At 39.6% G+C, this 27,090-nt stretch overlaps 2 protein-coding genes across 5 annotated transcripts in view; one reads left to right on the top strand and one right to left on the bottom strand.

The window, feature by feature from the left end:
- Positions 1-10,657, bottom strand: part of CCDC191 (coiled-coil domain containing 191) — a 94,072-nt gene extending 83,415 nt beyond the window's left edge. Inside the window, exons 1-3 of one of the 2 annotated variants that reach the window (XM_017547727.2) lie at positions 10,418-10,657; positions 8,218-8,256; positions 711-852 (exon numbers count right to left, since the gene is read on the bottom strand). In XM_017547727.2, the coding sequence (XP_017403216.1) occupies positions 711-852; positions 8,218-8,256; positions 10,418-10,507 (271 nt within the window). In that variant the 5' untranslated portion in view covers positions 10,508-10,657. The remainder of the gene's footprint in view (positions 1-710; positions 853-8,217; positions 8,257-10,417) is intronic. The other variant, XM_017547728.2, reaches the window with a different exon arrangement.
- A 112-nt stretch (positions 10,658-10,769) lies between these two features.
- The window catches only part of QTRT2 (queuine tRNA-ribosyltransferase accessory subunit 2), a 31,619-nt gene continuing 15,298 nt past the window's right edge, over positions 10,770-27,090 (top strand). The window contains exons 1-5 of one of the 3 annotated variants that reach the window (XM_017547723.2): positions 10,770-10,904; positions 20,185-20,405; positions 21,525-21,580; positions 23,317-23,393; positions 26,389-26,601. In XM_017547723.2, the coding sequence (XP_017403212.1) occupies positions 20,206-20,405; positions 21,525-21,580; positions 23,317-23,393; positions 26,389-26,601 (546 nt within the window). In that variant the 5' untranslated portion in view covers positions 10,770-10,904; positions 20,185-20,205. The remainder of the gene's footprint in view (positions 10,905-20,184; positions 20,406-21,524; positions 21,581-23,316; positions 23,394-26,388; positions 26,602-27,090) is intronic. The other 2 variants (XM_017547724.2, XM_037745436.1) reach the window with 2 other exon arrangements.

Below are 27,090 nucleotides of genomic sequence, written 5' to 3'. Positions count from 1 at the left end.
ATGAAAATGTATATTTCATGAAAGCAAGGGCTTTGTCTCTCTTGTTCATAAACAGTACTTCCAGTATCTAAAATAGTACCTAGCAAAGAATATATGTGTGTTGAATAAATGAACAAATAAATGGAGTAACTGGAGACATAAGTAATTCAAAGGGAAGCTGGTTTGTAGCACATCACACTCTTGACTTTCCATCTACCACAGTGGCCTTCCCTTCTCAGCGTCCTTTGCTGTTCCTTCCTGATTCCTTCCACCCCTAAATGGCAGAGTTCCTCAGGGCATCAGTAACAAAAATACCAAATTCCAGAAGAGTAAATGCTTCTGGAACACAGGAAGATTAAACTGTTTTTAGGGTCTCTTTATCAAGAATAAAACTGATTTATAGACTGTGGTAAAATTATCTGTATAAATATCTGATCAAATTAACAAACTACCATCTTTGTCACAGGACTAATATCTTACAATATTCACCACTTAACTGTGTATCAAACTACATCTGGATGTGGTTCTAATTTGGGAAACAAAATGGGGCTTAAGTATACCCTTACTTGTAATATTGAAGTTAATTCCAGACTAAAATAGCTTCAGGGCAGTAGAAAGAAAGGGAAATTAAGAACAAGAGTAAGAAAAGCTTCCATTTTCTACTTTGAAATGCATCATGGGTTATGCTTTAAGAATTAGTAACATCACAGCAAAAAAACAAATTCTCTTACCTTCTGCAAAGGTTTCATCGTGATCCTCTATTTGCTCAGATGTTTCCAGATCTGTGATTTGGCCCCAGGGACTTCTGAGTAAATCAGAATTTCTAGTAAAAAATGCATTTGACACTGCAAATTCTGAGGCCTTCTCCACTCTCTTCAATATAACAGAAAAAAAAAATCCATTAAGATGACAACAAATTTGTTCAGAGAGAATTTCTCTCCTTTTCAAGAATCTGATTTTCTACCAACTACTAAGATTCATTCATTTTTCCATTTTTGGAGAAGCTCTGAGGTTTAAACATCTACCCCCAAATATTTTGGGGGGGTTTCATATATAATATTGAATTAATTGCAGTATTTTACCATGTTCTAACAGGTGTTCACAATTTTGATATTTGAACAAAAGGTTATTAAGCTTTAGATAACTTTTGTTTAGGGCATTAGTGATAGGATCCTGAGACATAGATATTTTATTTTAAATAAAAAATATTATATTTTATTAGTTTTCATGCCCTTAGGACTTCCGTATAAATACGAACCAGAGGCAGAGTAACCACACTTCAGCAAATTAGTAGTCCTGAAGGAAACCTCCCATCTTATATTTGGCAATCATATGTTAGGTTCAATAAAATTGGGATCAACCTCCCATCTTATATTTGGCAATCATATGTTAGGTTCAATAAAATTGGGATCAGAGTCACTGAATTGTAGCCATCTAGAATGTTTTAACTTAACAGCAAGAGTCTAGTAAAAACATGACCAAATTTGCAAGATTGGGGAAAGAAATAGCAGAAGTGGGCAAGCTGCCTTAGCGTTTCTGTTTACCTGCACAGATTAAAAACACTTATTTTAGGCTGGGTGCAATGGCTCATGCCTATAATCCCAGCATTCTGGGAGGCCAAAATGGGAGGACTGCCTAAGCCTGGGAGTTTGAGACCAGCCTGGGCAACACAGTGAGACCCCATCTCTAGTTAAAAAATTAGCTGGGTGTGGTTGTGCACACCTACAGTCCTAGCTACTTCAGAGGCTGGGCTTGAGTCCAGAGGGCTGGGACTGCAGTTAGCTGTGTTCATGCCACTGCACTCCTGCCTAGGTGACAAAGTGAGACCCTGTCTCAAAATAAATACATTAAATTAAATAAATTTTAAAGCTGGGCACGGTGGCTCATGCTGTAATCCTAGCACTCTAGGAGGCTGAGGCAGGTGAATTATCTGAGGTCAGGAGTTCGAAACCAGCCTGGCTAATATGGTGAATCCCTGTCTCTACTAAAATTGTAAAAGTTAGCTGGGCGTGGTGGCATGTGCCTGTAATCTCAGCTACTTGGGAGGCTAGGGCACAAGAATCACTTGAACCTGGGAGGCGGAGGTTGCAATGAGCCATGATCATGCCACCATACTCTAGCCCAGGTGATAGAGTGAGACTCTGTCTCAAAAGAAAAAAAAAAAGTTAGGACTTATTTTACAACTTAACCCCTAACTTTCCCCTCCCAAAAAACCTTTCCCCCCAATTGCTGTGTTTCTTCCAACTCAGGTAGCGACAACTTCATTCTTTCAGTTCCTCAGGATGAAAATTTTGGAGTCCTTAATTCAATCTCTCTCTCTCTTTCTCACCACATATATAATTGATCAGGAAATCTGTTGACTCTATCTTCAAAATATATATAGAATCTGACCACTTCCCATCACCTCCATTGCTACCACCTTGGTCCAAGGCACAATCATTTCCTGACAGGTTTTCTGGAAGAGCTTCTCACCACAGCAGTGAATGACTCCTTTAAAATGAAAGCCACATCATGTCATAACTCTACTTGAAAGCCTTCAATGGCTCCTGATCTCAATCAGAATTAACGTCAAAGTCTTTGCAATGTGCTTCCAGGTCCTACACGCGGCCCTTTGTGAGCTTTCCAAGCCCCTCGATACTCTTCCCTTTGCTTATTCTACTTCAGCCCCATGGACCTCCTTGCTTGCTCCTCCTCAAATATGCTCAGTGTGTTCCCACCTCATGGCCTTTGTACTTGCTTCTCCTCTGCCTGAACTGCTGTCCTACAGATACCCATAGGCCTCCTTCCCTCACCTCCTCAAGCCTTTGCTCAAATGTCACCTTCCCAGTAAGGCCTTCCGCGACCACCCTATATGAAATGTAAACACTCTCCTCCAGCTCTCCTTCTCCCCCTCCTCTGTTTTGATTGTCTCTATAGTACTTACCATCTTATCATATATTTAATCACTTACTGTCTCCCTCACGTAGAATGTTGGCAAGGATTCTTGTCTTTTTCTCAAGAAGAATCAAGCACTAAGAATAATTCTTGGCACTTAACAGGTGCCCAATAAATATTTGTTAAAGGAATGAACACATGAAAACTTTATTCAAAAAAGCTGCACTTTCCAATATTTATATTGTCACCTGACCTATTTTGAAAATGGCTTTTCCTCTTGCCTTTTGTGGAAAGATTGGTAGAACCTCTGCCAAAACTTGCCATGGGCTTTTTGACCCAAATTCTTGTGGGTTTCATATATTAGCTTTAAGCCAGATAGAAGCAGAGGAATAAAGTTGAAAAGTGAAGGGTAATTTGAAAAAGATGTGGAAAACAGAACATACAGGCAAATATATGAGCCAGAAAAAAAACATGATCTCATTAGAGTCAAGAAAATATTATTCACTCCTTATGAAGTCACTTAGTAGACACCTATATTCCCATATTATTTCTGATAGCCTCTGATGCATTCAAGTTTATATTGGTAGCATACATCATTTATTAGATTTATGGTTGGTACATAGTCTTTCCTTCATGTTCTTAAATTCTGAGATAGAAAGATGAATTTTGCATATACTGTGTTTATATATGCACATGTGTAAATAACATAAAAATAAACTGATCAACTTTAGTGTTTTAAATACCCACAAACAAAAAATTAACAACAAAAACAGATTTGTAGACTTGACTTAGTTCCTCAGGCTACGGGTGAAACAAATAATTATGTATTATGTGTCATCCTACCTGAGTCGGAATTTGTACAGGTTCTTAACAGAGGAGGGTAGAGAGGTTGGGAGAGAAGCAGAGAAAGACTGAAGGATAAAGAAGAAGACAGCCTGGTAGCCTGGTACTGACAAGGAAATAAAGAGAAATGTTTGCTTGGCTTTAACAAGGCAACTGTTTGGGATATCACTTAAAATGAAGATTTGAGGAGAAAAAAACTACTAGATGATACTAAGGACTATACATAATCTCTGTATTTGTTTGTCTTAAAATAATACATCCTTAATTTTTTTTTTTCAAAATAAGTATCTAAGACATAGGAGAGGGTCATCCTATATTTAAGTAATTTTAATTACTTAAATTTAAATTTTGTCAATTTAACAACTTACTCTTTCAGCAAGTCCTGATTGAAGGCTAGCTCTGTTCCCAGCACTGGAGTGGGCATTAAGTGGAAACAAAAGTAAAATTTTCTCCTCTTAAAAAGCTCACTTTTTTGTTTGTTTTTGGTTCCCTGTATCATGTGTGCAATAAACAACTCAAGGACAGTTCTGAAGCAACACAGGGTGATTTAAAAAAAACCGAACACCTTCAAAAGTGTATCATAGTAACTATGTTATATATAAACATGTTACTTGTAAAGGAACTATCCCAATTATTCCCATGATCTTTAAATGCTCAATATGTGTTACTTTGTGTCCCATAGCACAGGTCAATTCCATGGTCCACTCCAGATCCTTAGTAGCCTCTGTCAACGTGGATGGCAGAAACAGCAGTTACAATGTAATCCTTCATTTCCTCAAAACCAGTGGATACAAACATGAGCTTCTTGACATACTGAATGCTCATATATAATAAATAGTTCTGTGAGTAATAAATTTTTTAAACTATCCATTTTAAATCACTTTTATAAAAGCAAATGCTTGATGCTTTATCTGTGTACATAAATGTCAAAATAATTCCAAGCAAAAGAGTAGTACAAGATGGGATTAGGAGGTTGAGGTAGACAAGGAGGATTTGTTCACTTAGAGGGGCATCTCAAGTTGAGTTGCAAGGGAAGGATCTGGATTGGCCTCTTACAGCAGATGAGTATTCCAGGCTGAAGGATCAATATGAGTCGAAGCAAAGGGAACATTTGTCTGATGGAGGGGAAGGAGACTGGCCTGACGGGAGTATCAGCATAGGGACTGCTCCAGGTAAACTGATATTATAGATGGATTGCTAGAGGGCTTTAAATACTCATCTAGAATTTATAGTTTCATCTGATGGCACATAGAATAACGGAAGATTCAACAGTAGAGAAGGCCGGGTGCAGTGGTTTATGTCTTTAATCCCAGCACTCTGGGAGGCTAAGGCAGGCTAATCACAAGGTCAGGAATTCAAGACCAAGCTGGCCAACATGACATAGTGAAACCCCATCTCTACTAAAAATACAAAAATTAGCTGGGCATGGAGGCAGGTGCCTGTAATCCCAGCTACTCAGGAGGCTGAGGCAAGAGAATAGCTTGAACCCAGGAGGCGAAGGTTGCAGTGAGCTGAGGTTGTGCCACTGCACTCCAGCCTGGCAACGGATCGAGACTCCATCTCAAAAAAAAAAAAAAAAAAGACTAGAGAAATTATTTGATTAAAATGTTTAGAAAGCTCAATCAAGTTACAGAATGCACTGGAGTAAGATGAGTCAGCCTATCCCATCGGGGTAAGGATAAATTGTAAAGCATGGTGGATTGCTGCATTTTGAGTGAGTTGCTGCAGGACTGACAGTTTAACCCAATCATCTCCCTGATTCTAGGTGATTTCAATGTCACTGAGGATGAACCACCAACATCTCAGCCTGGAGATTTGCTTGTTCTTCTGTATTCCAACAGCTTTCCCCTCAATTCCACTTTAGCAACCTGCTGACATGGTGACCCTGAACCATGTTGCAAAGCACAGTTCACAGCATTTTCCATTGCTCAAACCAAACTGATACCCACTTCTTTAACATCAACCTCCTATCCATCTCCCTGTTTCATTCTCCCTACTCCTATGACACTGATGTTGGACCTAACCAAGTCTTCTGGTCACTGTATGCTTCCCTCTTCTAACTTGAGTCCCAGAAAGGGTCCCTTCCTTTCCTATTCAGTGTGGATATCCAGCTACTATCTTACTGCATCCTTAAACCCCTTGTTCCTTGGCTGTTCCAGTGAAAACCTCCAAGTCTGGATCAATCTGATCTATCAATTTTTGGTACCATAAAAAGTTATGGGGTGGGCATGGTGGCTCAGCCCTTGGAAGGCTGAGCCAGCAGATTGCTTGAGCCTAGGAGTTTGAGACCTGGCAACATAGTTAGACCCCATCTCTATTTAAAATACTTAAAAAATTTTTAAAAATTATGGTTCACTGCTTCAGCCAGGTCCCCAGTGCTACTGAGAAATCTTCCTTTTCTCTTCTGAAGAGAGGCCTTTCTTAATTTTCACTATGCTCCACACCCTTTCCATATATTCCCCACTCCTTTCACATAAAGAGGTCTCAGCTGATTTTGAAAGGGTGGTTCACTCAGGTGGATTTTGCAGTCTTAAGTCTAGAGGTTGTAACTATTTAGGGGACAACCAGAGTTAGGAATGAAATCAGAAAAGAAGACAGAGAAGTAAACAAGGAAGTCGTAGAAGCAGCAGGGAAAAAAAAAGAGTTACAAAAAGACCATGGAGGAGATTTCTAGAGTAAAGACGTGGTAACTATATCAAATGTAACCTGAAAAAGTTTGCTATCAAAAAACTACGGGATTTGTGGCCGGGCGCGGTGGCTCAAGCCTGTAATCCCAGCACTTTGGGAGGCCGAGGCGGGTGGATCACGAGGTCAAGAGATCGAGACCATCCTGGTCAACATGGTGAAACCCCGTTTTTTACTAAAAATACAAAAAATTAGCTGGGCATGGTGGTGCGTGCCTGTAATCCCAGCTACTCAGGAGGCTGAGGCAGGAGAATTGCCTGAACCCAGGAGGCGGAGGTTGCGGTGAGCCGAGATTGCGCCATTGCACTCCAGCCTGGGTAACATGAGTGAAACTCCGTTTCAAAAAAAAACTATGGGATTTGTTCAGGAAATCATTTATGACAACAGTTTCTGTGGAATGGTAAGGAATAAGGATGTAAGAGAATAACTGGATACAAGAGGACAATAAAAATACAAAGGCAAGGCATCCAGGCCACACATCCAAAACATTACATAAGAAAAAGAAACCGTTCAGGAATCAGAATAGATTGCAGGGTCAAATAAGGACTTACTGATTTTTTTCAAGACAGGTGATTTGATGGCATAATGGAGAAAAAGCCACTACAGAAATTTTAGAGGAATGATAAAAATCAGAGTCAAGCTGGCTGAAAACTATACGAAAGAGGACAATGTCATAGACAAGTCAGAGCAAAATTTTATCTTCCTGTTCTAGTTAAATCTTTGCCTCTGAAGAGATGGTACCTAACTATGTGACTAAGCCCTGTGGGAACTTGGCACTGGGACTCTCAACAGTCACATGCAAGCTGGTCTTCCTAGATATTGAGGAGTGGTCTTCCTAGAGGCTAGCATTCATGATGGTAGGTCCACTTTAGTCATCTTCTAAGTTTGGCTTTCTGCAGTAGCCAGGAAGCTTTCTTTGACCCCATCTAAATTAGTGCCTCTCACCACATACTTCCATTACATCTTTAATTCTCCCCCTTCACTGAATCCTCAAACATATTGTTCATTAACCTAACATTAAGTGACCATTCAGAGTCCATTAAAATAGCTCCAGTGGTAGAGAAAACATCTCTATGAGAATGCCCAGTCCACTTTGGATGGCTCTAGGGGATATCCTGATGATATGTCATTGGAGCACTAAATCTCTTTTAGTGTTCCCAGTTCATGAATTGCTTCTTACTCAAATATGTTCTTTAAAATAATAATAATAAAATAAGCGGGTATCTAAACTAGCATACTGACACAAGAAGGTGGGAAAAACATAATACTCTTTTTCACTTACCTAACACTTTACCTTCAAAGCATCTTACTGATAACTAATTAACACAGCTGTATTGCTCAGTAATTTTGTAACTGCAACAAAGAAACAGCTGATCCAATTAAAACAACTGAACCTGAAGAAGCCCTAGGTTTTTACTTTTTTTCATTAGAAAATTCTTATTTGTGATGCACAGGTAGCTTTTACCCATTAGTCCCTATGTAACAATTAGTGATTGTAACTACAGTGCAGTTTTTCCAACATTTGAGGAAGGCCACCACATCCTCTCCCAAGGCTTCTTTTCCCTACTCCTTTAATTCTCTTCATGTGATACTCATGGCATTCGAAATGATGTCTACACACCTGTTTTCTTGTCATTCAGACTTAAATGGCTTCACCAGAGGCAACAGAATTATAAAAACAATACTAAAAAGTATAAAATTAACACAACTTACACAGTTACATGGGAATAAAAACAGTAGAGTATGTGCAAAGTGGAGATCTATTCATATTTCTTTTCCATCTGATTATGGTTGACTCTTAATTCTCTTTTTATTCTAAATTTAAAATATCCTTACCTTTATCCAGTGCTCCACACTGTCAGGACCAACAGCAGGCTGTAGATAACACATATAGGATATTAATATGCAGCAATATCATTACCAACTTCACCATTTAAATCTGTCTTTCTGACTAAGGCATAAAGTGACCTTTATTATTTCCCCAAAGCATTTCATTAGAAATGATTAGCAATAAATGACACAGAATAGCATTATGAGGAAAAAAACTTGAAGCCTTACTGGGACACTGTCTATTTTTATTTCTTATGTAGGCCCACTATGAGACCGTGATTTAATTGGTCTGGGATAGGACCCTGGCATTGGTATTTTTTTTTTAAAGCTCCTTAGGGTTAAGAGTCAAGATAAAGAAATGCTAAATATAAAGCTACTCATAAAAAAAAAAAAAAAAAGCACTTAGCCAGATTATCCAAGTCATCTTCAGCTTGAAGAAGTGTATGTTCCTCTCCTTTGTCCTTTCATAAGTAGCCTGTAGCAACAGGCTTTCTCGTCTTACCTAGACCAGGGATACTGTTTGGTTCAATAAAAACCAGGGAGTGGGGTGAGGGTTAATCAATCTGACTTCTACTGTTTTACAAAGCAGAAAATATAAATTTCCACCCAGATCCGTCAGGTATTAATCTGAAATTAGAAAACACCATCCGGACACTTCCTTTCTTCAAACTCCCAGAAGCTTGCAGAATTCCCTCTGAAAGTCACTTAACAGAGTTTTCTTCTTTGCTAAAAATTCAGACGTGTTTTTAAAATAAGGGGATATCCTGATGATATGTCATTGGAGCACTAAATCTCTTTTGGTGTTCCCAGTTCATGAACTGCTTCTTAATCAAATATGTTCTTTAAAATAATAATAATAAAAAAATAAGGGGGTATCTCAACTAGCATACTGACACAAGAAGGTGGGAAAAATATACTACTCTTTCACTTACCTAACACTTTACCTTTAAAGCATCTTACTGATAACTAATTAACACAGCTGTACTGCTCAATTTTGTAAGTGCAACAAAGAAACAGCTGATCCAATTAAAACACAACTGAACCTGAAGGAGCCCTAGGTTTTTACTTTTTCTCCTCTAGGCAGTAATAATGAGCACTAGAAGCAAAAATCCTTCCTTTTGGAGTCCTAAGAAATTGTTCTAAATTTTTACCTTTCATCAAGTCCATATTCATAACCCATTTTGGATTCAATCCATGATGCGACTGATATACTGCAATAACAGCAGCCTCAGTTTCCAAGTCTCCCTAATGCTCCAGTCTATGCCCTCTAGTATCTGGGGCAATGTATTTATCATGTGGAATATGTCCAATGCATTTATCTGGTAAATTTAGAATAAATCGCAAGAACAATTGCCTGGGGCCCTCACAAAGGTCACATACAGCTACAGAATATTATTTAGCAAAGTGTAACTTAAGGGCGAAAACAGCTGGTGAAACTGCTCTGGAGTCGAAAGCTGAGAAGCTTCTCCATTTTAGTACTCTTGTTTAGATTTAAAGCATTTACTTTTGGGACTGTTAAAAAGGTAGTCTGTGGAAAGCACACACGGTGCGATTGTGACTTTGCACATATCACATGTTTCAAGTTCAAAATGGGGTTATCAGTTTTTTCTTATCTTCAGGTGCTAATACATCCAAATGGTGATAGATATGGAGACAGTCTATTTTTTGAATATTGGTTGAATTTAGAAATTTCTATGTGAATCGAATATTAATATATTCAATATCCACTTGCACTCCTGAGTTCATTTTAGATACTCTACGTAAAAGTGGATGGGCAGGAATATATTCAGGGTATTTAACGTGAAGATCTCTCCCGTTAATAAAGATCAGTTTCCCCAAGATTTGCAAAAAAAGAAAAAAAGAAGAAATGCGCGAGAAGTTTCCTAAAATTTAAAGTAGCAGGGACACGGAGTTTGCAAACTCCTTTCACACTGATGGGCACCAGCAGACACCTTCGGTTTGAGAAAAGCGTTAGAAACAGTTCTTCCACGATGCTGCCCACCAAACCCGTAATGTGCCCAGACCTCAGAGCCCCTAGAGCGCTTCACTCAGGGTAATGCTGGCTTTGGGGCGGTCAAGGCAGGGGCACCTCAGCTAAGGGTGCCCCTCGGGGAAGAGTCACGAAGCAGAGGGGCCGCGACTGGCTTCACGACGGCGCCGCGCCTTGGGAAGGTCCCCGCCCTCCAAAGCTTCGGATTGGGATCACCTTGGGACTCGGCTTCCTTGTGAACAGTTTCCAGCGACTTAGCCTCATCCTCTTCTTTGGGGTGGACCTCTCCTGGGGCGCCAGTGGCATTTTCCAAGCTCGAGCCCGAACTTGGCCAAAGCTGCAACCACCGCTCTTCTGCCCAAGCTGCTTCCTGGTCGCGCTGATAATAGCAGTACCTCCGCCCGCACGGAAAGCAGGCGTAGGACGCCGTCGAACCACGACTTCCAAGAGGCTCTGCGCAGGCCGCTAGCGTTGGCTCAGTTACCATAGCAACAGCCCGGGTGCCTCGCTTTCGTAGTCATCAAGGCTCGCTTTAATATCCGCTTTGCTTTTTTCTGGCGCCCAGTGATGACGCAGTACTCCCTGATTGGCTCTGCTCTGGAGGTAGTGGTTTGGGGCAGAGAATTCTGCAAGCCTAACACGTGATAGTGAACTGTGAGGAGTTTGAGGGATCTGAAGATTAAAAGAGTTGAATGGTTTGGAGGTAAGTGCCCCTTTGCCCTGCTGGTGTGGGAGCTGCTAGAGATGAAAGAGTCGCATCGCGCCCAGACGCTTCCTGGTTGAGTTGCAGTGACGGTGATTGTACTCCCGCCATGTCTCTCCTTTCCTTTACTGGGTCTCCTGGCGGATCTTGGCTTCTCTAAGTTCGAATTTTCATAAATCGTGTGAGCGTCGCCGACACCTCTGAGATAAAAAGGCCCCTTTCGACCAGCCTCTGCTCAAGGGTGGATTCGTCAGTCGGAAGTTTTTATTCCGAACTGCTCATGGGAGGGTGAGACCATCTTCGATCTCCGAGCTAGGTGCCTAGGGAGATCTGGGGCTATAGAGATGGCCCATGGAGCAAAGGTGAATCCAGCCTTATTGGCTGAGCCGAGATGTTTCCAAAGACAGCTCATTCAGGAGTGCCAAATGGGTTTACAAAGCAGAGTAAAGATTTAGAACAGGAGTTTTGGATTCAGCTACTTTGTGGCTATATGACCTTAGGCAACTTGTTTAATAACTCAGAGACCCTGTTTTCTCATTAGCAAACTGGGGACGATAATACCTGAATCACTGGAGTATTGTAATGATTAAATATAAGTGTATGTAAAACATTCTGCCAGGAAATGTAAACTAAAGTTAACTTGAAATTGGTGAAAATGAGGCTAGGGAAGCTGTGCCCTCAAACTGTTGCAGCGATCCTAGGACCTGTCAGTGGTCTATCTGAAAGCTGGTTGAATAAATTGTGTTCATACAGACTATGCAGTATAACGAAGTAGTTCTTTCAAAAGGGTAAGTTAGCTTTATGTCTCTTCTTCAGGAAAGAGGTCTAATGTTTGTTCTTGAGAGAAAAGCAAATTCCAGAGAAGTGCATATATTGCTAGTATAGTATGTTTTCATTTTTATAAAAGCACTCCCTCCCATATACAAGTATGTTTAAATGTTTGTATGAGAATGGAGAAAGATCGCAGATTCTGAGAGGATGGATTAGAGGTGAGAGGGAGAAAGGGAAAAGAGCAAGAACACTATAGCAAAATGGAAACTATGATTATAATGTGCTTATGGACCAGATGGAACTTCTAAGCTTCCAGCCTTTTAGAGTACAGCATTGAAAGCTAGACTTAAATAATTGAAGTACTACCTCTGCCAGTTACCAACTGGTGATTTTATCAGCCTCAGTTTCCCCAGCCATAAAAATGTGGATAGTAATAGCATCTATATTATGCATTTGATATGAGGATTAATGGAGTGAATATGTAAAGAACAGTGCTTAATACGCAGTAAGTACCCATTAAATGTTCGTGGCTATTGTTATGTCTTTCTGTATGTGAATTTAATTTAACTTTTATTGTGATTACTGACATTTGGACTTCCACCATCTTATTTGATGTTTTCTATTTCTTTTTTTTAGTCTCTTTTTCTTTCTTGCCTTTTATTAGATTAATCCATTTTTCTTTATCTTCCCACTTCTCTCTCCAGAGAGTTTGGAAATTATGTTATTCTGTCACTAATCGTTTTTAACAGTTACTTCTGAATTTTTAACACACACACGCTTAACAAAGTTTAACCTCATTCAGTATCTTTTTCCCCCTACGAAATGGTGTAAGGATTTCCAAATGCCTTGGAAGAATCTTCAGTTATTGTTTTCTAGAAGTGTAGCGTTCTTCATTTCTTTTTTCTTTCTTTCTTTTCTTTCTTTCTTTTTTTTTTTTTTTTTTTTTTTTTTTTTTTTTTTTTTTTTTTATTGTTGTTGCTGAGATGGAGTCTTACAGTCTGGAGTGAAGGGGCACAATCTTGGCTCACTGCCTCCTGGGTTCAAGCGATTCTCCTGTCGCAGCCTCCAGAGTAGCTGGGATTACAGGCACGTGCCACCATGCCTGGCTGATTTTTGTATTTCTAGTAGAGGTGGGGTTTCACCATGTTGGCTAGGCTGGTCTCGAACTTCTGACCTCAGGTGGTCCACCCACCTTGGCCTCCCAGAGTGCTGGGATTATAGGTGTGAGCCACCGCGCCCGGCCAGCATTCTTCATTTCTATGTGTCATTTCTCAGTCAGCTCATTACACCACATTGTTTAAAAATCCTTCAGACGTTTTTCTATGCATATACTATCATTATAGAAAGTGTACATGTTAGGCGGAGAGGGGGAAGAGATGCAGATGTGTACTTATATATACTGCTTTCCTTTCACAAAAAATATGACCATCTTTTGACTTAGGAAATTTTGGACATTTCCATGACAGTATGTAGAGAATCCACCCAGGAAACATTTAAAAATCCCTTCTCTCCTGATAAATAAAGAGTAAAGGTGGTGGGTGCCACTGGAAGTGTTAGGACAGGTACAGTGTTGCCATAAGTGCAGGGAATCTTTGTTAGTCCTTGTAAAGGTACACGTCCACTGACAGCCTGTCATTTGTCTTTACACTTTTAATGGTTTTTCCTTAAGACTTTCTCAGGAACTCCATCTGTGACACCAGAAGTATTAGGAGAGACCCACAAGTGAAAAGGGAAGGGGTGAATAAAGGCAAATAAAAACTAGTTAATATTTTGGAGACTGTTGGTCTATTTCCTGACCTTTCCTTGGGAAAAAGGAAGTATCATTCTCAAAGCATGTTTTAAAATATATGTACATGAATATGTGTGTGTACTATTTTATTACTTTATAATAACAATGTATTCGAGCCTTTAGAAAAGAAGTGCAGTTATAAAGAACATTTACCATAGTCTGAACAGTAAATGAAGAAAGAAGGACTTGGTTTTTCTAGCTCTGGACAAAATTCCATTTTATGTTTTTTTTTTTTTGAGATGGAGTTTCACTCATGTTACCCAGGCTGGAGTGCAATGGCGCGATCTCGGCTCACCGCAACCTCCGCCTCCTGGGTTCAGGCAATTCTCCTGCCTCAGCCTCCTGAGTAGCTGGGATTACAGGCAAGCGCCACCATGCCCAGCTAATTTTTTTTTTTTTTAGTAGAGACGGGGTTTCACCATGTTGACCAGGATGGTCTCGATCTCTTGACCTCGTGATCCACCTGCCTCGGCCTCCCAAAGTGCTGGGATTACAGGCTTGAGCCACCGCGCCCGGCCTCCATTTTATGTTTTTAAATGTTGATTTCCAGCTGAAGTATAATACATTCTCTGATGTTTTCCTCGGATTTTTAAATATTTGCATTCATCCCCACAAAACAGAATCACTGACAATAGCAGTTTATTCTAATACTTTTTCTTAAACCCTTAAATCTTAAATCTGCTTTTCCTTGCTTATTTTTTTCTTCAGTAACATGTTGAGTTACTGTGATTAGGGTGGAACTTTTATGAAGCCCCAAACAACAGAAGTGAGTACGTAGCACCAAAATCTTTCACTGTAGAGAAAGCCAAGTGGATGTTTCTCTCCAGCTGACTGAGTGGGTTCAGTATTCTAAGCTGAGTATTTCAAATTTCATCTTCAAAGTTAGGAGAATTAAATTTGGGATTAAAGCATTATATTATATCACAGAAGAGCCCGTCTCTGCCTCTAAGAACATGGTGGCCAATGTCCTTTGGAGTTACCAAGGACTTACAATTACAGACTTTCAATTAAGAATGAAGAAGGTTGTTTCTTCATTTGAGGAAAGAGTGGGAAGGTAAGATGAGAGACGAGAGAAGAGGACTTCAGGACTGAGTGGATGATTAATCACACTTGAGACTTGTTTGTTAAAAGATGGGAACTTCTGGAATGTGCTCATTCTTTCCTCACACAAGGATGAAACTAAAAAGTCTTTGAGAGAAAGGCAAGTCTTAGACTTACCTGGGCTTCCAGTCTGGCTGCCTCTATACTATTAGCGAATCCTTGTGTTGAACCTTGGAGAATCTGAGATTGGTTATTTGGTAATCTTCCCTTATCTGTGGGGAATATGTTCCAAAACCCCTCGTGGATGCCAGAAACTGCAGATGATTCCAAAGTCCAGGTAAGTAGGTAGGTAGGTAGGTAGGTGGATAGATGGATAGATCCAAACCATAGATAGATAGACAGACAGATCCAAGCCACAGATAGATAGATAGATAGATAGGTAGGTAATAGTATGATGTTTCCTATCTATATATACCTATAATAAAGTTTAATTTATTAATTAGGCACAGTAAGGGATTAACCCTGTTTCAGGAGATCCTTTGCTGAAGTCTTCACATAGGCCCAGTGCTTTTTGGTGCAACATGTTACTGTCAGTTGGAACATGTTTTCCGTTCACATCTTCCACCCACACATTTCCTGTCTTTTCCATCTTAACTTATCACTTACCACACACTGGCCATAGCTTTCGCAGTTCGACGTGTGACAACAAAACTAGCATTGATTTCTTTTTCCTTTTTTTTTTTTTCGAGACGGAGTTTCACTCTTGTTACCCAGGCTGGAGTGCAATGGCGTGATCTCGGCTCCCCGCAACCTCCGCCTCCTGGGTTCAGGCAATTCTCCTGCCTCAGCCTCCTGAGCAGCTACAGGCACGCGCCACCATGCCCAGCTAATGTTTTGTATTTTTAGTAGAGACGGAGTTTCACCATGTTGACCAGGATGGTCTCAATCTCTTGACCTCGTGATCCACCCGCCTCGGCCTCCCAAAGTGCTGGGATTACAGGCTTGAGCCACCGCGCCCGGCTCTTTTTCCTTCTTTCACACTTTCATGAATAGATTTTGTTCTTACCATGGTAGATCTTAGTTACCTCAGCAAACAGTCTTTTCCTAGTTGGAGAACTTTCACCTTTTCTCATAAGGAATCACTTTATGGCTTCTCTCTGGCATATCCATATTGCCAGCATCACGACTCTTGTGCTGTGGGGCCAGTCGTAAATAAAATAAGGGTAACGAACACAAGCACTGCAATACAGTGACAGTTGATCTGATCAGTGAGACAGCTCCTAAGTAACTAAGGGGCAAGTAGTGTCTACCGCATGAAGACGCTGGATGAAGGGATGACTCACGTCCTGGGTGGAACAGAGCAAAATGGCGAGAGATTTCATTATGCTACTCAGAATGGTGTGCAATTTCAAACTTATGTTTATTTCTGGAATTTTCCATTTAATATGTTTGGACCTCAAATGTCCATGGGTAACTGAAACTGGAAAGCAGAACTGTGGATGGAGGTACTGTATTACCAGAACCAGTGGGTTTCCTGTTAGTTGCCTTTATGTATATAATTGTATCTTATTCTTCCCATTCCGATTCTATGCTTGCACAGCATATTTGGCTTCGTGTATTGTATTCTATAGGGCAAGCATGCGCTGACTGGTCCACTTTGTCTCTTTTGGTTCTCAGAATAAATAATTGTGTGTACTGATTTTATTGTTTAGTCTCTGAGGTTGAAAGATTTGAGCCTGACCCTGATTGATGACTCTGTGCTGGGTGTATAGAAAAGATCAGGAGGCTCAGCTTACCAGGCAGGAGCCTATATCCCAGTGGCCAGCCAGCCAGCACCAAGCAGTACAAGACTGTAAGGCCCTGGAGGGAGCAGCAGCAGGTGGTTAATCTTTGAGCCCCTGTGTAATTCTGTTGGCACAGGTTAAAGGACTTAAGAGCTACTTTCTTTTCTTTTCTTTCCCTTTCCTTCCTTTCCCTTCCTTCTTTTCCTTTCCTTCCTTTCCCTCCTTTCTTTCTGTTCCATTCCGCTTCCGTTCCTTTCCTCTCCTCTCCTGTCCTTTCCTCCTTCCTTTCCTTTTCCTTTTCTTTTGTTTTGGAGGCAGGATTTCCCTCTGTTGCCCAGGCTGGAGTGCCAGTGGCGCAATCATGGCTTACGGCAATCTCTGCCTCCCTGGCTCTAGGGATCCTCCTACCTCAGCTTCCCAAGTAGCTGGGACTACAGGTGCATGCCATCATTCCTGGCTAGTTTTTGTATTTTTTGTAGAGATAGTGTTTTGTTATTTTGCCCACTCTGGTCTTGAACTCCTGGGCACAAGTGATCTGCCCACCTTGGCCTCCCAAACTGCTGGGATTATAGGCATGAACCAACGTGCCCAACCAAAAGTCGCCTTCTTTTTGTGACTTTCCACAGTGTGTTCTAGGGGAAAAAAACAAAAAGGTGTTTCATAGATTTCACATACACTTTTGAAAAATCTTGTTCTTTAAGTGCTCATGGTATGCTGCAAGATATTCTAAAAAAATAAAAATCTGAATACATCTCCTAGCATGTTAAATTTACTCTCACTTAAAAGGCATAATTGGCTGGGTGCGGTGGCTCACACCTGTAATCCCAGCACTTTTGAAGGTCAAGGCAGGATCATTTGAGCCCAGGAGTTTGAGACCCTATATCTACAAATTTTTTTTTTAGTTAATCAGGTGTGGTATTTGGGCACCTTTAGTCTCAGCTACTTAGGAGGCTGAGGTGGGAGGATCACTTGAGCCTGGGATATCAAGGCTACAGTGAGCCATGATTGTACCACTGCACTCCAGCCTGGGCAGTAGAGTGAGACCTTGTCTCAAAAAAAAAAAAAAAAAAAGACATAATAAAAAGAGTACAGGCTTCTTTGCAGGAGACCTGGGTTCTAGACAAGCCTCTGACTAAGCAGGCCTAGTCTCAGACTCGTTATAATAAAATGGCAGAAGGGGTGATGGTGGTGAGGTGGTAATGAGGAATTTCCAGGTAGGAGTCTCTGGTAGTAATGGAACTCTATAAACTATTTTCAGCATTGCTAAAGTCTAATGGCAATTATCTAATACTGGGATATTAAGCACAGGTTTACTAAAGCAATGGAGTTTGTTGTTTTTACCTGGAATTGAATTAATACAGTATGGAAAAGCAGATTATCACATGCTCATCTGAAGCTTTGGTTGTCAGTCGTTCATGTCATTTATTAATAAACTGGAGAAATGAAAGCATGGATTTGTTGGGGAGAAATTTAAAAAGTTAGTAAATTCTAAAATTCTACACTTCATTTTTCAAACGTACTAGTTTTACCCAATGAAGGTTCTTCATAATGAAGGTTCTTCATACATTTATGTGAATTTAATTTAAAAAACACAGTTCACATGCATACATTTAAACTCTCTACGTACGTTACACAGCTCAGATGAGAGAGTATTTTTGGAGGAGCCAGCAAGTTCTTGTCTCTAGCCCTTTCTGAAACAGCTCCAGGCAACACAGTTTCTTCTGTTCTCAGATGTATGTGAGAGTAGGAAATGCATAAGTTACTGCAGCATTTAAAAACTCTGGTCCATTAAATTTTCATTGGTTCTTATTTATGTTTCAAGAAATCTAGTGTTCCGTATTGGTTGATTTCAATATTCAGTCAGAACAACAGGTGTTGATTCATTAAGCTTTGGAGTGCATTTCTCATCTTTGTGCTTCCTCCTGCTTCAATTCTCCAGAGCTACTTAGATTACAGAATGCTGTCTTAAATTTCGTGTTAGAGCTCTGTTGGTTTAAAATATAAAATATATTTTTATCACTTGAAATCAGTATTATCTGATACATAGGTAAGCAATATAATTCTTATATTTTCTAGAATATATATTTATTAGCTTAGAAGGGTAGTTTCACAATTTTTTGAAATGAACCTTCTTGTTTTAGCAGTTTAAATGTGTAACAACAGGGTTTGTAAAAATAAAAATAATAGCTTTTATGGTATTTATTAAAATGTAACATTTTCCCCTTACCAGCCTCCATTTCTGTGGGTTCTAATGACACTTATTTTTATGTTTCTATCTTTGTGATAATTTGAAAGAATGATGTTATAGTTATAGAAAATTGAACAGGTTTTAATCAAACGTATATTAGTTTTTATAATTTGTGTTTAGCATAAAATCTCTTCTTAGACCTTATAGAAAGTAGTTATTATTATGTCTAATATTCTAATGACAGAGATGGCTATTTTATTTAAATATAAGAATTTATGGCCTCCAAAAAAGTAATGTTTTCATTCTTGAATATATTTAACTAATGATAGGTAAGTCTTATTTATTTGGTGACATTTTAACAATGGTTGGCTTTCAGAGTACGGTTAAGAAAATGGGATCTGACCAAGCACAGTAGCTCACGCCTATTATCCCAGCACTTTGGGAGGCCAAGGCAGGCACATCACCTGAGGTCAGGAGTTTGAGACCAGCCTGGCCAACGTGGTGAAACTCCATCTCTACTAAAAATATAAAAATTAGCTGGGCATGGCAGTACACACCTGTAATCCCAACTATTTGGGAGGCTGAGGCAGGAGAATCTCTTAAACCCAGAGGCGGAGGTAGCAGGGAGGCGAGATCATGCCACTGCACTCCAGCCTGGGTGACAGAGCTCTGTGTCAAAGAAAAAAGAAAAGAAAAGAAAGTGAGATCTAAGGTTGGAGCCTCTCTGATAGCTCATTCACCAACTAATAAAACTGGGCCTGGCCCAGTTTTCAAGAATTCCAGAAGGTATGGTACTTGCTGTAGAGATGTAATGAAGTGTTTGTAAAATGTTGGTATGTCTGGTGACATTTAGCAGATGATTTTATGTGCTTATCAAGTTCTGTAGTGCATTTTAAAACTGGAACCTGTTATTTTGCTTCACTGAATACTAAATCATTTAGGAGCAGCCAACAAATAATTAATAATGTTTTTTGATTTTTTCCCCTGTATATCTATAGAGGTTAGAAAGTTTGTTTTTCCTTTAAACAAATATTAGTCTTTCTCAGTTATGAAAGTAATGACACATTGCTTATGGATCACGTGTATGCTCCACACCATTTCTCACTTCTGTTTGGATACCATATAAGAACAAATTGGAAAATGATCCCACCACAGAGATAATGTTTATCTTTTAACATTTATTCTTCCATATATTTTAATAAACATCAGGATGCTGTTTTTTCTCACTTAACAGCATTATTAGGAAAAAATTGCTATATTGACTTAGCATTCTCTCAAATTGGAGAAAGGAAAAAATTGGATTATCTCAGTAATCCATCGGCCTAAGCAGTGTGACTGTTCTCTATACGCATTTTCAAGGCTGAGAGAGCCTTGGCTTCATGGCATTCTTTCCATGATTAGTCTTTCTACTTCTGTTCTTTCATTTGTTCAGTTTTCATCAGCTCAGACAAAAATGCCATGACTAAATTTAAAATTAGTTGATGCCAACATATTGTTCTAGAACCTTAGGGAAGGTAACTTACTGTCTTTGTGTCTTTTCTCATTCCCCTGTTCCTGATATCTAAGAAAATGTTTAGACTGGAAGAAGTAATAAACATGCTATCATTCATTTTTCTGAAGTTTTTTTTTTTTTTTTTTTTTTTACAAAATGCTTGGCCTTTAGGTGTTGTGAAGCTCCTTTTATACTTGGTGCTCTCTTCTTGTCAGGACCTAGAAGAATTCCTTAGGATGAAGCTGAGTCTTACCAAGGTAGTTAATGGCTGTCGCCTAGGAAAAATAAAAAACCTGGGCAAAACAAGGGACCACACCATGGACATTCCAGGCTGCCTTCTGTACACCAAGACTGGCTCTGCCCCACACCTCACTCATCACACGCTGCGTAATATCCACGGGGTTCCTGCCATGGTTCAGCTTACGCTGTCATCCCTGTAAGTGTTAGAACTGATGATTCAAGTATCAACTCTGGTAGCAGCCTAATTACCTTAGGTACAAAAAAGAGAAATATTTTATTTATGTATATAATTTGTTGATTTTCATAATGAAATCAGAAGAGAGGTATCAAATATTATACATCATCTGGCCCTAAGCTGGATGCCACAGGCCAGACCTGTATATTAGATCTGCTTCAGTTTTCCTCCAGTCCTACAGTCCCATACTGCCCCATTGCCACTGCTCCCAGGGGTGACAGGGCAGCGAATGCTCTGTGAGAGCTATACTTGGAGGTCAGGGGCTGTCATCATGCACCAGCTTCAAAGTTATTTCTGTCTTTGCACATATACTTGCTAGTACTACTTTATGGAAGCAGAGCTAAAAAAGTTAGATCATTTTGTGTAATATATATACTGACTTTATTCTTTTTTTTTTTTTTTTTTTTTTGACATAGTATCCTTCTTTTTTTTTTTTTTTTTTTTGGGACAGAGTTTCACTCATGTTACCCAGGCTGGAGTGCAATGGCGCGATCTCGGCTCACCGCAACCTCCGCCTCCTGGGTTCAGGCAATTCTCCTGCCTCAGCCTCCTGAGTAGCTGGGATTACAGGCATGCACCACCATGCCCAGCTAATTTTTTGTATTTTTAGTAGAGACGGGGTTTCACCATGTTGACCAGGATGGTCTCGATCTCTTGACCTCGTGATCCACCCGCCTCGGCCTCCCAAAGTGCTGGGATTACAGGCTTGAGCCACCGCGCCTGGCCCTGACTTTATTCTTAATTGAAAAGCCTACTATATGAGCAGTTAACACAATACTCTGTAGAATTGTGTTAATAACAGCAATTTTAAAGGGGCAAGAGAAAGAAGAAAATTCAAGTATTCTGAAGGAGCTGATCTTTACCAGTTTGATGTCTCACAGAACCACTAGCAAATTGAAGGCCTTTGTTCTGGCTAATGAACCTAGCCTAGTTAGTTAGAACTCTTGAATAATGGTGTAATTCAAGACAATATTTACTATGATGTAACTTATTTGGGTGAGGAGAAGAGGGCTTTAGTTGTACAGAGTATTCATACAATGATGCATTATTTTGTTATGTATTTTTCTGTTTTGCTTATAGGGCAGAACATCATGAAGTCTTGACAGAATATAAGGAAGGAGTTGGAAAGTTTATAGGTAAAGATTAAGTTATGTATATGTGCCTTGTGATGTGTTAATTTGGAGTTTGGAGGTGCTATTGCCTCTTTGATCTTTCATTCATGTATTTATTCAATCATAATTTTAGTAAGTGTTTTTTGAACATCTAAGAACCAGGCATCGGCAAGTCAAGATTGAATAGGAAACAGTTGCTACTCTCATGGAATTTGGAACCTGCTGGGATAAAGATAGAGACTTCTAGTAAAAATTGTGGTGACTGCTTTACAGGATTAGGGATATGCATGTATATTATGACAGGCCAGGGGGCAGAGCATATTACCTGCTCTGGCGGAGCATATAACCTGCAAGGTGGTCGGGATAAAGAAAGGATTTTTTTTCTTTAAGCCTCCATAAAAACCGAGAGAAGGGATTCTTGAGAGAGCAGATGAGGGGCATATTAACTGGGTCAAGGAAGAGTAAAAGTTACCCAGGTTAGGAGTGGGAGCCCAGTGGCAGTAGACAGGTGGGGGGCAGATCCTCCAGTCACTGAGCTATTTGACTCAGCAGTGAGAGCTTGCATGGGGCATGTGTGAGCTCTAAAGTCATCTCATCATGCTTGAACCTCAGACATTCAGGGGAGGACAAAGCATTTATATACGGCTATATTCTGACATGTTAATATTATCCTTAATTCCAGAAATGGGGTTTATATGCAGATGTATGCATCTGTTTATTTATAGGGAAAGCTTAGCAGTGACAGCTGGAACACCGGTTCTTCTGTAGACCACTTTCTCCTGAAGCTTTTTCCGACATCTAGGACTTACTTGAATGAAAACCCTGTTTCCATTGGTTATTCAGTCCTCTGCTTCTGAGGGCAACTGCATGATATCCTGTTGGTTATCACAAGGCCCTGTATTTTAGTAGAGGAATTTATGGAATATCATTCTCCTTGACCTGAGACCAATTTTAGTAACCAGCTTTAAAGTATACAAGCATATAATTAAGTGAAAATAGCTAATGTAAGCTTTCTAGAGATAATTGTAATAACGAAATTATGAAAAATAAAGTGAAAAAAACTACAGAGGCTTTAAACTTGCTTTGTTTATTTGTTTTTGTCTTTTTCAGTGGAATCCTGTTTTTGTTTTCTTAGCGAAAATGTGCCATAGCATATGATATTTAAGCACACATGGTTTACTAAACATTTTTTTTCATTTTTTTAAAAAACGACTGTCTTTTTGACTGAAGAACCTAAGAAACTGTCATTGTGAATCAATGAAACTTATTAAGAATGAGATCCATTTGCAGTATCCTATAGCTTCTCTAAAATTCTGCCCCTACAGACCCATGATATTCTTGCAATTTATTGTTAGTGAGATCACCTTGTAGCCACATCATTGTATCTTTCCAGTATCTAGTTCCCCTTGGATGGTACCTGGAATGAACACATTTGATATTAAATTCTTTAAATAAAATCAAATGAGATCAACATGTCACTAAATACTTTCATTATATATTGTGCTTTAAGATATATCTTTCCTTTGTAACAACTCAGTACATATTAGACATGAACCATTGTATTTAATTCTTTCTTTAGATTAGTAATCTTTTTATGCGTATTGATAGGCCTCCTGTAATTCCAAGGTCCAGTACCACTTATTGACTATGTTTAGAGTTGCTTTATTCAGCAGTACACACTGTGAAGCTATTCCCTGCTATAATACAGTGTCATTGTTGATGTAAGCACTTTCAAGTGTTCTTTTCTTTTGTTTATACAGGCATGCCAGAATCACTCTTGTACTGCTCCCTGCACGATCCAGTCAGTCCCTGCCCGGCTGGTTATGTAACAAACAAGGTGTGTTTTCAGAAAGGTCTCCAAGGCTGCAGCTTTGTCCCAGAAATTCAGCCTGTGGTGTATCCCTCAGATGCCCAGATCCCACTGCCTGGGACGATCGCTTATACCTTTTCCTTATTTCGATAATTATATCGAAATAAGGAATGGGATGGGATGGTTTATAAGAGTTAGAATAGGGTTGTCTAAGGATGAGGTTAAGATGAGGAAAACCATATCCTCAGCATTTTCATCGTTGCAAAAAAATTTGAGGGTAGAAGAGGGTCAAATATGTGCCAAAAAAAGAAAGTACTATGATAGGGGAAAACAATAGTCTTTTGCTGACATGCTTTTTTTGAGTTTTAACAACTTCAGGAAGAGTGGGGAAAGTTGCTGATGAGTATTATCACATGTATAACTATATATAGTAGAACCTCAATATAATACTCTCTGCTGGGTCTACAGCCAGAGAGTTTAGTCTAGTGAAGAACAATATCAAAAGCACCTCATTAAAAGTGTTCACTTGAGAGGTGGCCCCATTGGCATTATCCCTTAGGACAGCGTTCTGGCAAGGCTTCAGTGTGTACTGCTGCTTTACAAACACAATTACTTTTCCTGCACTCACTTTATTAATGTCAGTGATATTTATTAATTGTGCCCCTAAGAACCCTATTTTTACTCATTCTCCTGTTTTAGGCTTCTATTTATTTTGTAGTTTGAATTCTGGAGAACATACTTGGACTGGGTATGGTGACTCACGCCTGTAATCCCAGCACTTTGGTAGGCCAAGGTGGGTGGATGGCTTGAGCTTAGGAGTTTGAGACCAGCCTGTCCAACGTGGCAAAACCCCATGTACACTAATACAAAAATTAGTCGAGTGTGGTGGCACGGGCCTGTAATCCCAGCTACTTGGGAGGCTGAGGCAAGAGAGTCACTTGAACCCGGGAGGCAGAGGTGGCAGTGAGCCAAGATTGCACTACTGCACTGCATTCCATCCTGGGTAACAGAGCAAGACTCTGTCTTAAAAAAAAGAAAAAAAAAGGGGAAATAAAATACTTTGACTTCCATTATCTACCCAAATTATAAGGGAGAGAAGAATCATTTAAACAATAATTCTGATGCCTTAGTACAAAATAAAATGACTGTATGTTGGCTCTCCATCTATGTCCTTGTTGATCTTGTCTAAGAAAAGGGATGCTGTAGGGTAACCAAAGATAGAGTTTTTTTCCCTCTTTTTTTGACTTTTGTTTTTGGTTCGGGGTAATGTAAACATTTGTTACATAGGTAAATTAGTGTCATGGGGGTTTGTTGTACTGCTTATTTCATCACTGAGGGATTAAGCCTGATATCCATTAGTTTTCTTTTCTCCTTCTCTTCTTCCTCTCACCCTCCACCCCCAAGTAGACCCCAGTGTCTGTTGTTCCCTTCTTTGTGTCCATGTGTTCTCATCATTAGCTCCCACTTAAAAGTGAGAACATGTATGGTATTTGATTTTTTGTTCCTGCATTAGTTTGCTAAGGACAATGGCTTCCAGTTCCATCTATGTTCCTGCAAAAGACATGACCTCTCTCTCTCTCTCTCTATGTGTATGTGTGTGTATATATATATATATATATATATATTTTTTTTTTTTTTTTTGAGACGCAGCCTCACTCTGTTGCCAGTCTAGAGTACAGTGGCGTGATCTTGCCTCACTGCAACCTCTGACTCCCTGGTTCAGGCGATTCTCCTGCCTCAGCCTCCCGAGTAGCTGGAACTACAGGCATGTGCCACCATGCCCAGCTAACTTTTGTATTTTTAGTAGAGATGGAGTTTCACCATGGTGGCCAGGATGGTCTCAATCTCCTGATGTCATGGTCTGCCTGCCGTGGTCTCCCAAAGTGCTGGGATTACAATGAGGCCTGGTGACCTCATTCTTTTTTATGGCTGCATAGTATCCCCTGGTATATGTACCACATTTTCTTTATCCAATCTATCATTGATGGACATTTAGGTTGATTTCGTGTTTTGCTATTTTGAATAGTGCCGCAGTGAACAATTGTGTGCATGTATCTTTGTGGTAGAATGATTTATATTGCTCTGGGTATATGCCCAGTAATGGGATTGCTGGGTCAAAGCGTAGTTTTTTGTTTTTTTTTTTTTCCCAGCAACAATTACCTGGAATGTCTTAATAGGTAGTTTTGTTTTTAGCTAAAAGATAGAGTGTTGCTAATATCTATATTCTTGTGAACTAGGAAATTTAAGTCTTTAATTCTGTATCTAATTCAGTCTAGTAAACACTAGATATTAAAAGTTTATAGGACCCTAGACTGTGCTTTTGGGATACAAGCATGAATTGGGATACTCTAGTCAGACAAATACAGAATGGTGTAATAAATGCTATCATTTCTATAAAAGAAATAAGTACAAATTACTGCAAGAGCATAGAGGAGTGATCGATTTGGAAGTTTGGAGATCAGATTAAATATATGAACTCAGTGTTTCAATGGACACACAGTATTTTGCCAGGTAGAGAAGTAGAAGTTCCAACATCTAGAAATAGTAAATACTGGAGGTAATGGATACTCTGATACCCTGACATGATTATTACATGTGCTATATATATAAGAAGTCTCACCTGTGCCCCATAAAAGTGTACAAATATGTATCAATAAAAAAAGTTTAAAAGAAAAGAAGAAATAGGAGTTTGTTAGTCAAAAGGAACAGTGTGATCAAGAGCAGAGATTCAAAGTCTGTCGTGTATTCAGGAACGGCAAGGGTTGGGTAGGGGTGGGGCAGGTGGGATGGGGAGAACGGAAGATGGCTAGAAAAGAGAACACAGAATTATTGGGGGCTACCTCAAAAGTTATATGACCACTGAAGGATTCTCTGTAAGCTGTAAGATCCTATTACCCACCATGTCTGGATATTGAATTGTCACCATCTCTGTAGTTGTAAAGAATTATTGCTTTATAATTTTAATTTTAATTGTTTTATTTACATTTTACTCCTGCTAATTCCTCATTTTGCTCCATGGCAGTCTGCGTCTGTGTGGGGTGTTTCAGGACGAGTGGAAATGACTGTTTCCAAGTTCATGGCAATTCAGCAGGCCCTTCAGCCAGACTGGTTCCAATGCCTCTCCGATGGAGAAGTATCTTGTAAGGAAGCAACTTCCATAAAAAGGGCCAGAAAGTCTGTTGACCGATCACTTCTCTTCTTGGATAACTGTCTGCGGCTGCAGGAGGAGTCAGAGGTAAGGCTGTACCACTAAGCACTCCTTTCTCTTGACACTCTTGCCTGCCTTACATTCTGTGACACCACCTTTTCTGTTCTTCCTCCTGCTGATGTGCTCCTCACTTCTTTGTCTACTTTTACCCTCTTTTTATTTTCTTTCTGAACCCTAAGTATTATTGTTCTCATTCCATTCTATATATTGTCCCTGGGCAGCCTTCCCTTAGTTTTAATTGCCAAATAATTCTAAAATTGTATATACTATCAAGATCATTCTACTTAGCTTTAGAACTATGGGCTGTAGATAGGTTATGTCAGTAGAATATCCCTCAACCTCAAAAGTGAATGGACTCATCATCTTACCTCCACAAGCCTATTGTTCCGTTTTTTCTTCCTCAATACTTTATCTCCATTTATGGCATCCACCAAGTTACCCCAAAATTTGAGCTTTTCTTTTTCTTTATTGAGTCTCACTCTGTTGCCCAGGCTGGAGTGCAGTGGTGCATCTTGG

The sequence above is a fragment of the Cebus imitator genome, unplaced genomic scaffold (assembly GCF_001604975.1).
Source record: "Cebus imitator isolate Cc_AM_T3 unplaced genomic scaffold, Cebus_imitator-1.0 Scaffold201, whole genome shotgun sequence".
Taxonomy (NCBI): domain Eukaryota; kingdom Metazoa; phylum Chordata; class Mammalia; order Primates; family Cebidae; genus Cebus; species Cebus imitator.
This window is presented reverse-complemented; position numbering and strand designations above follow the sequence as displayed.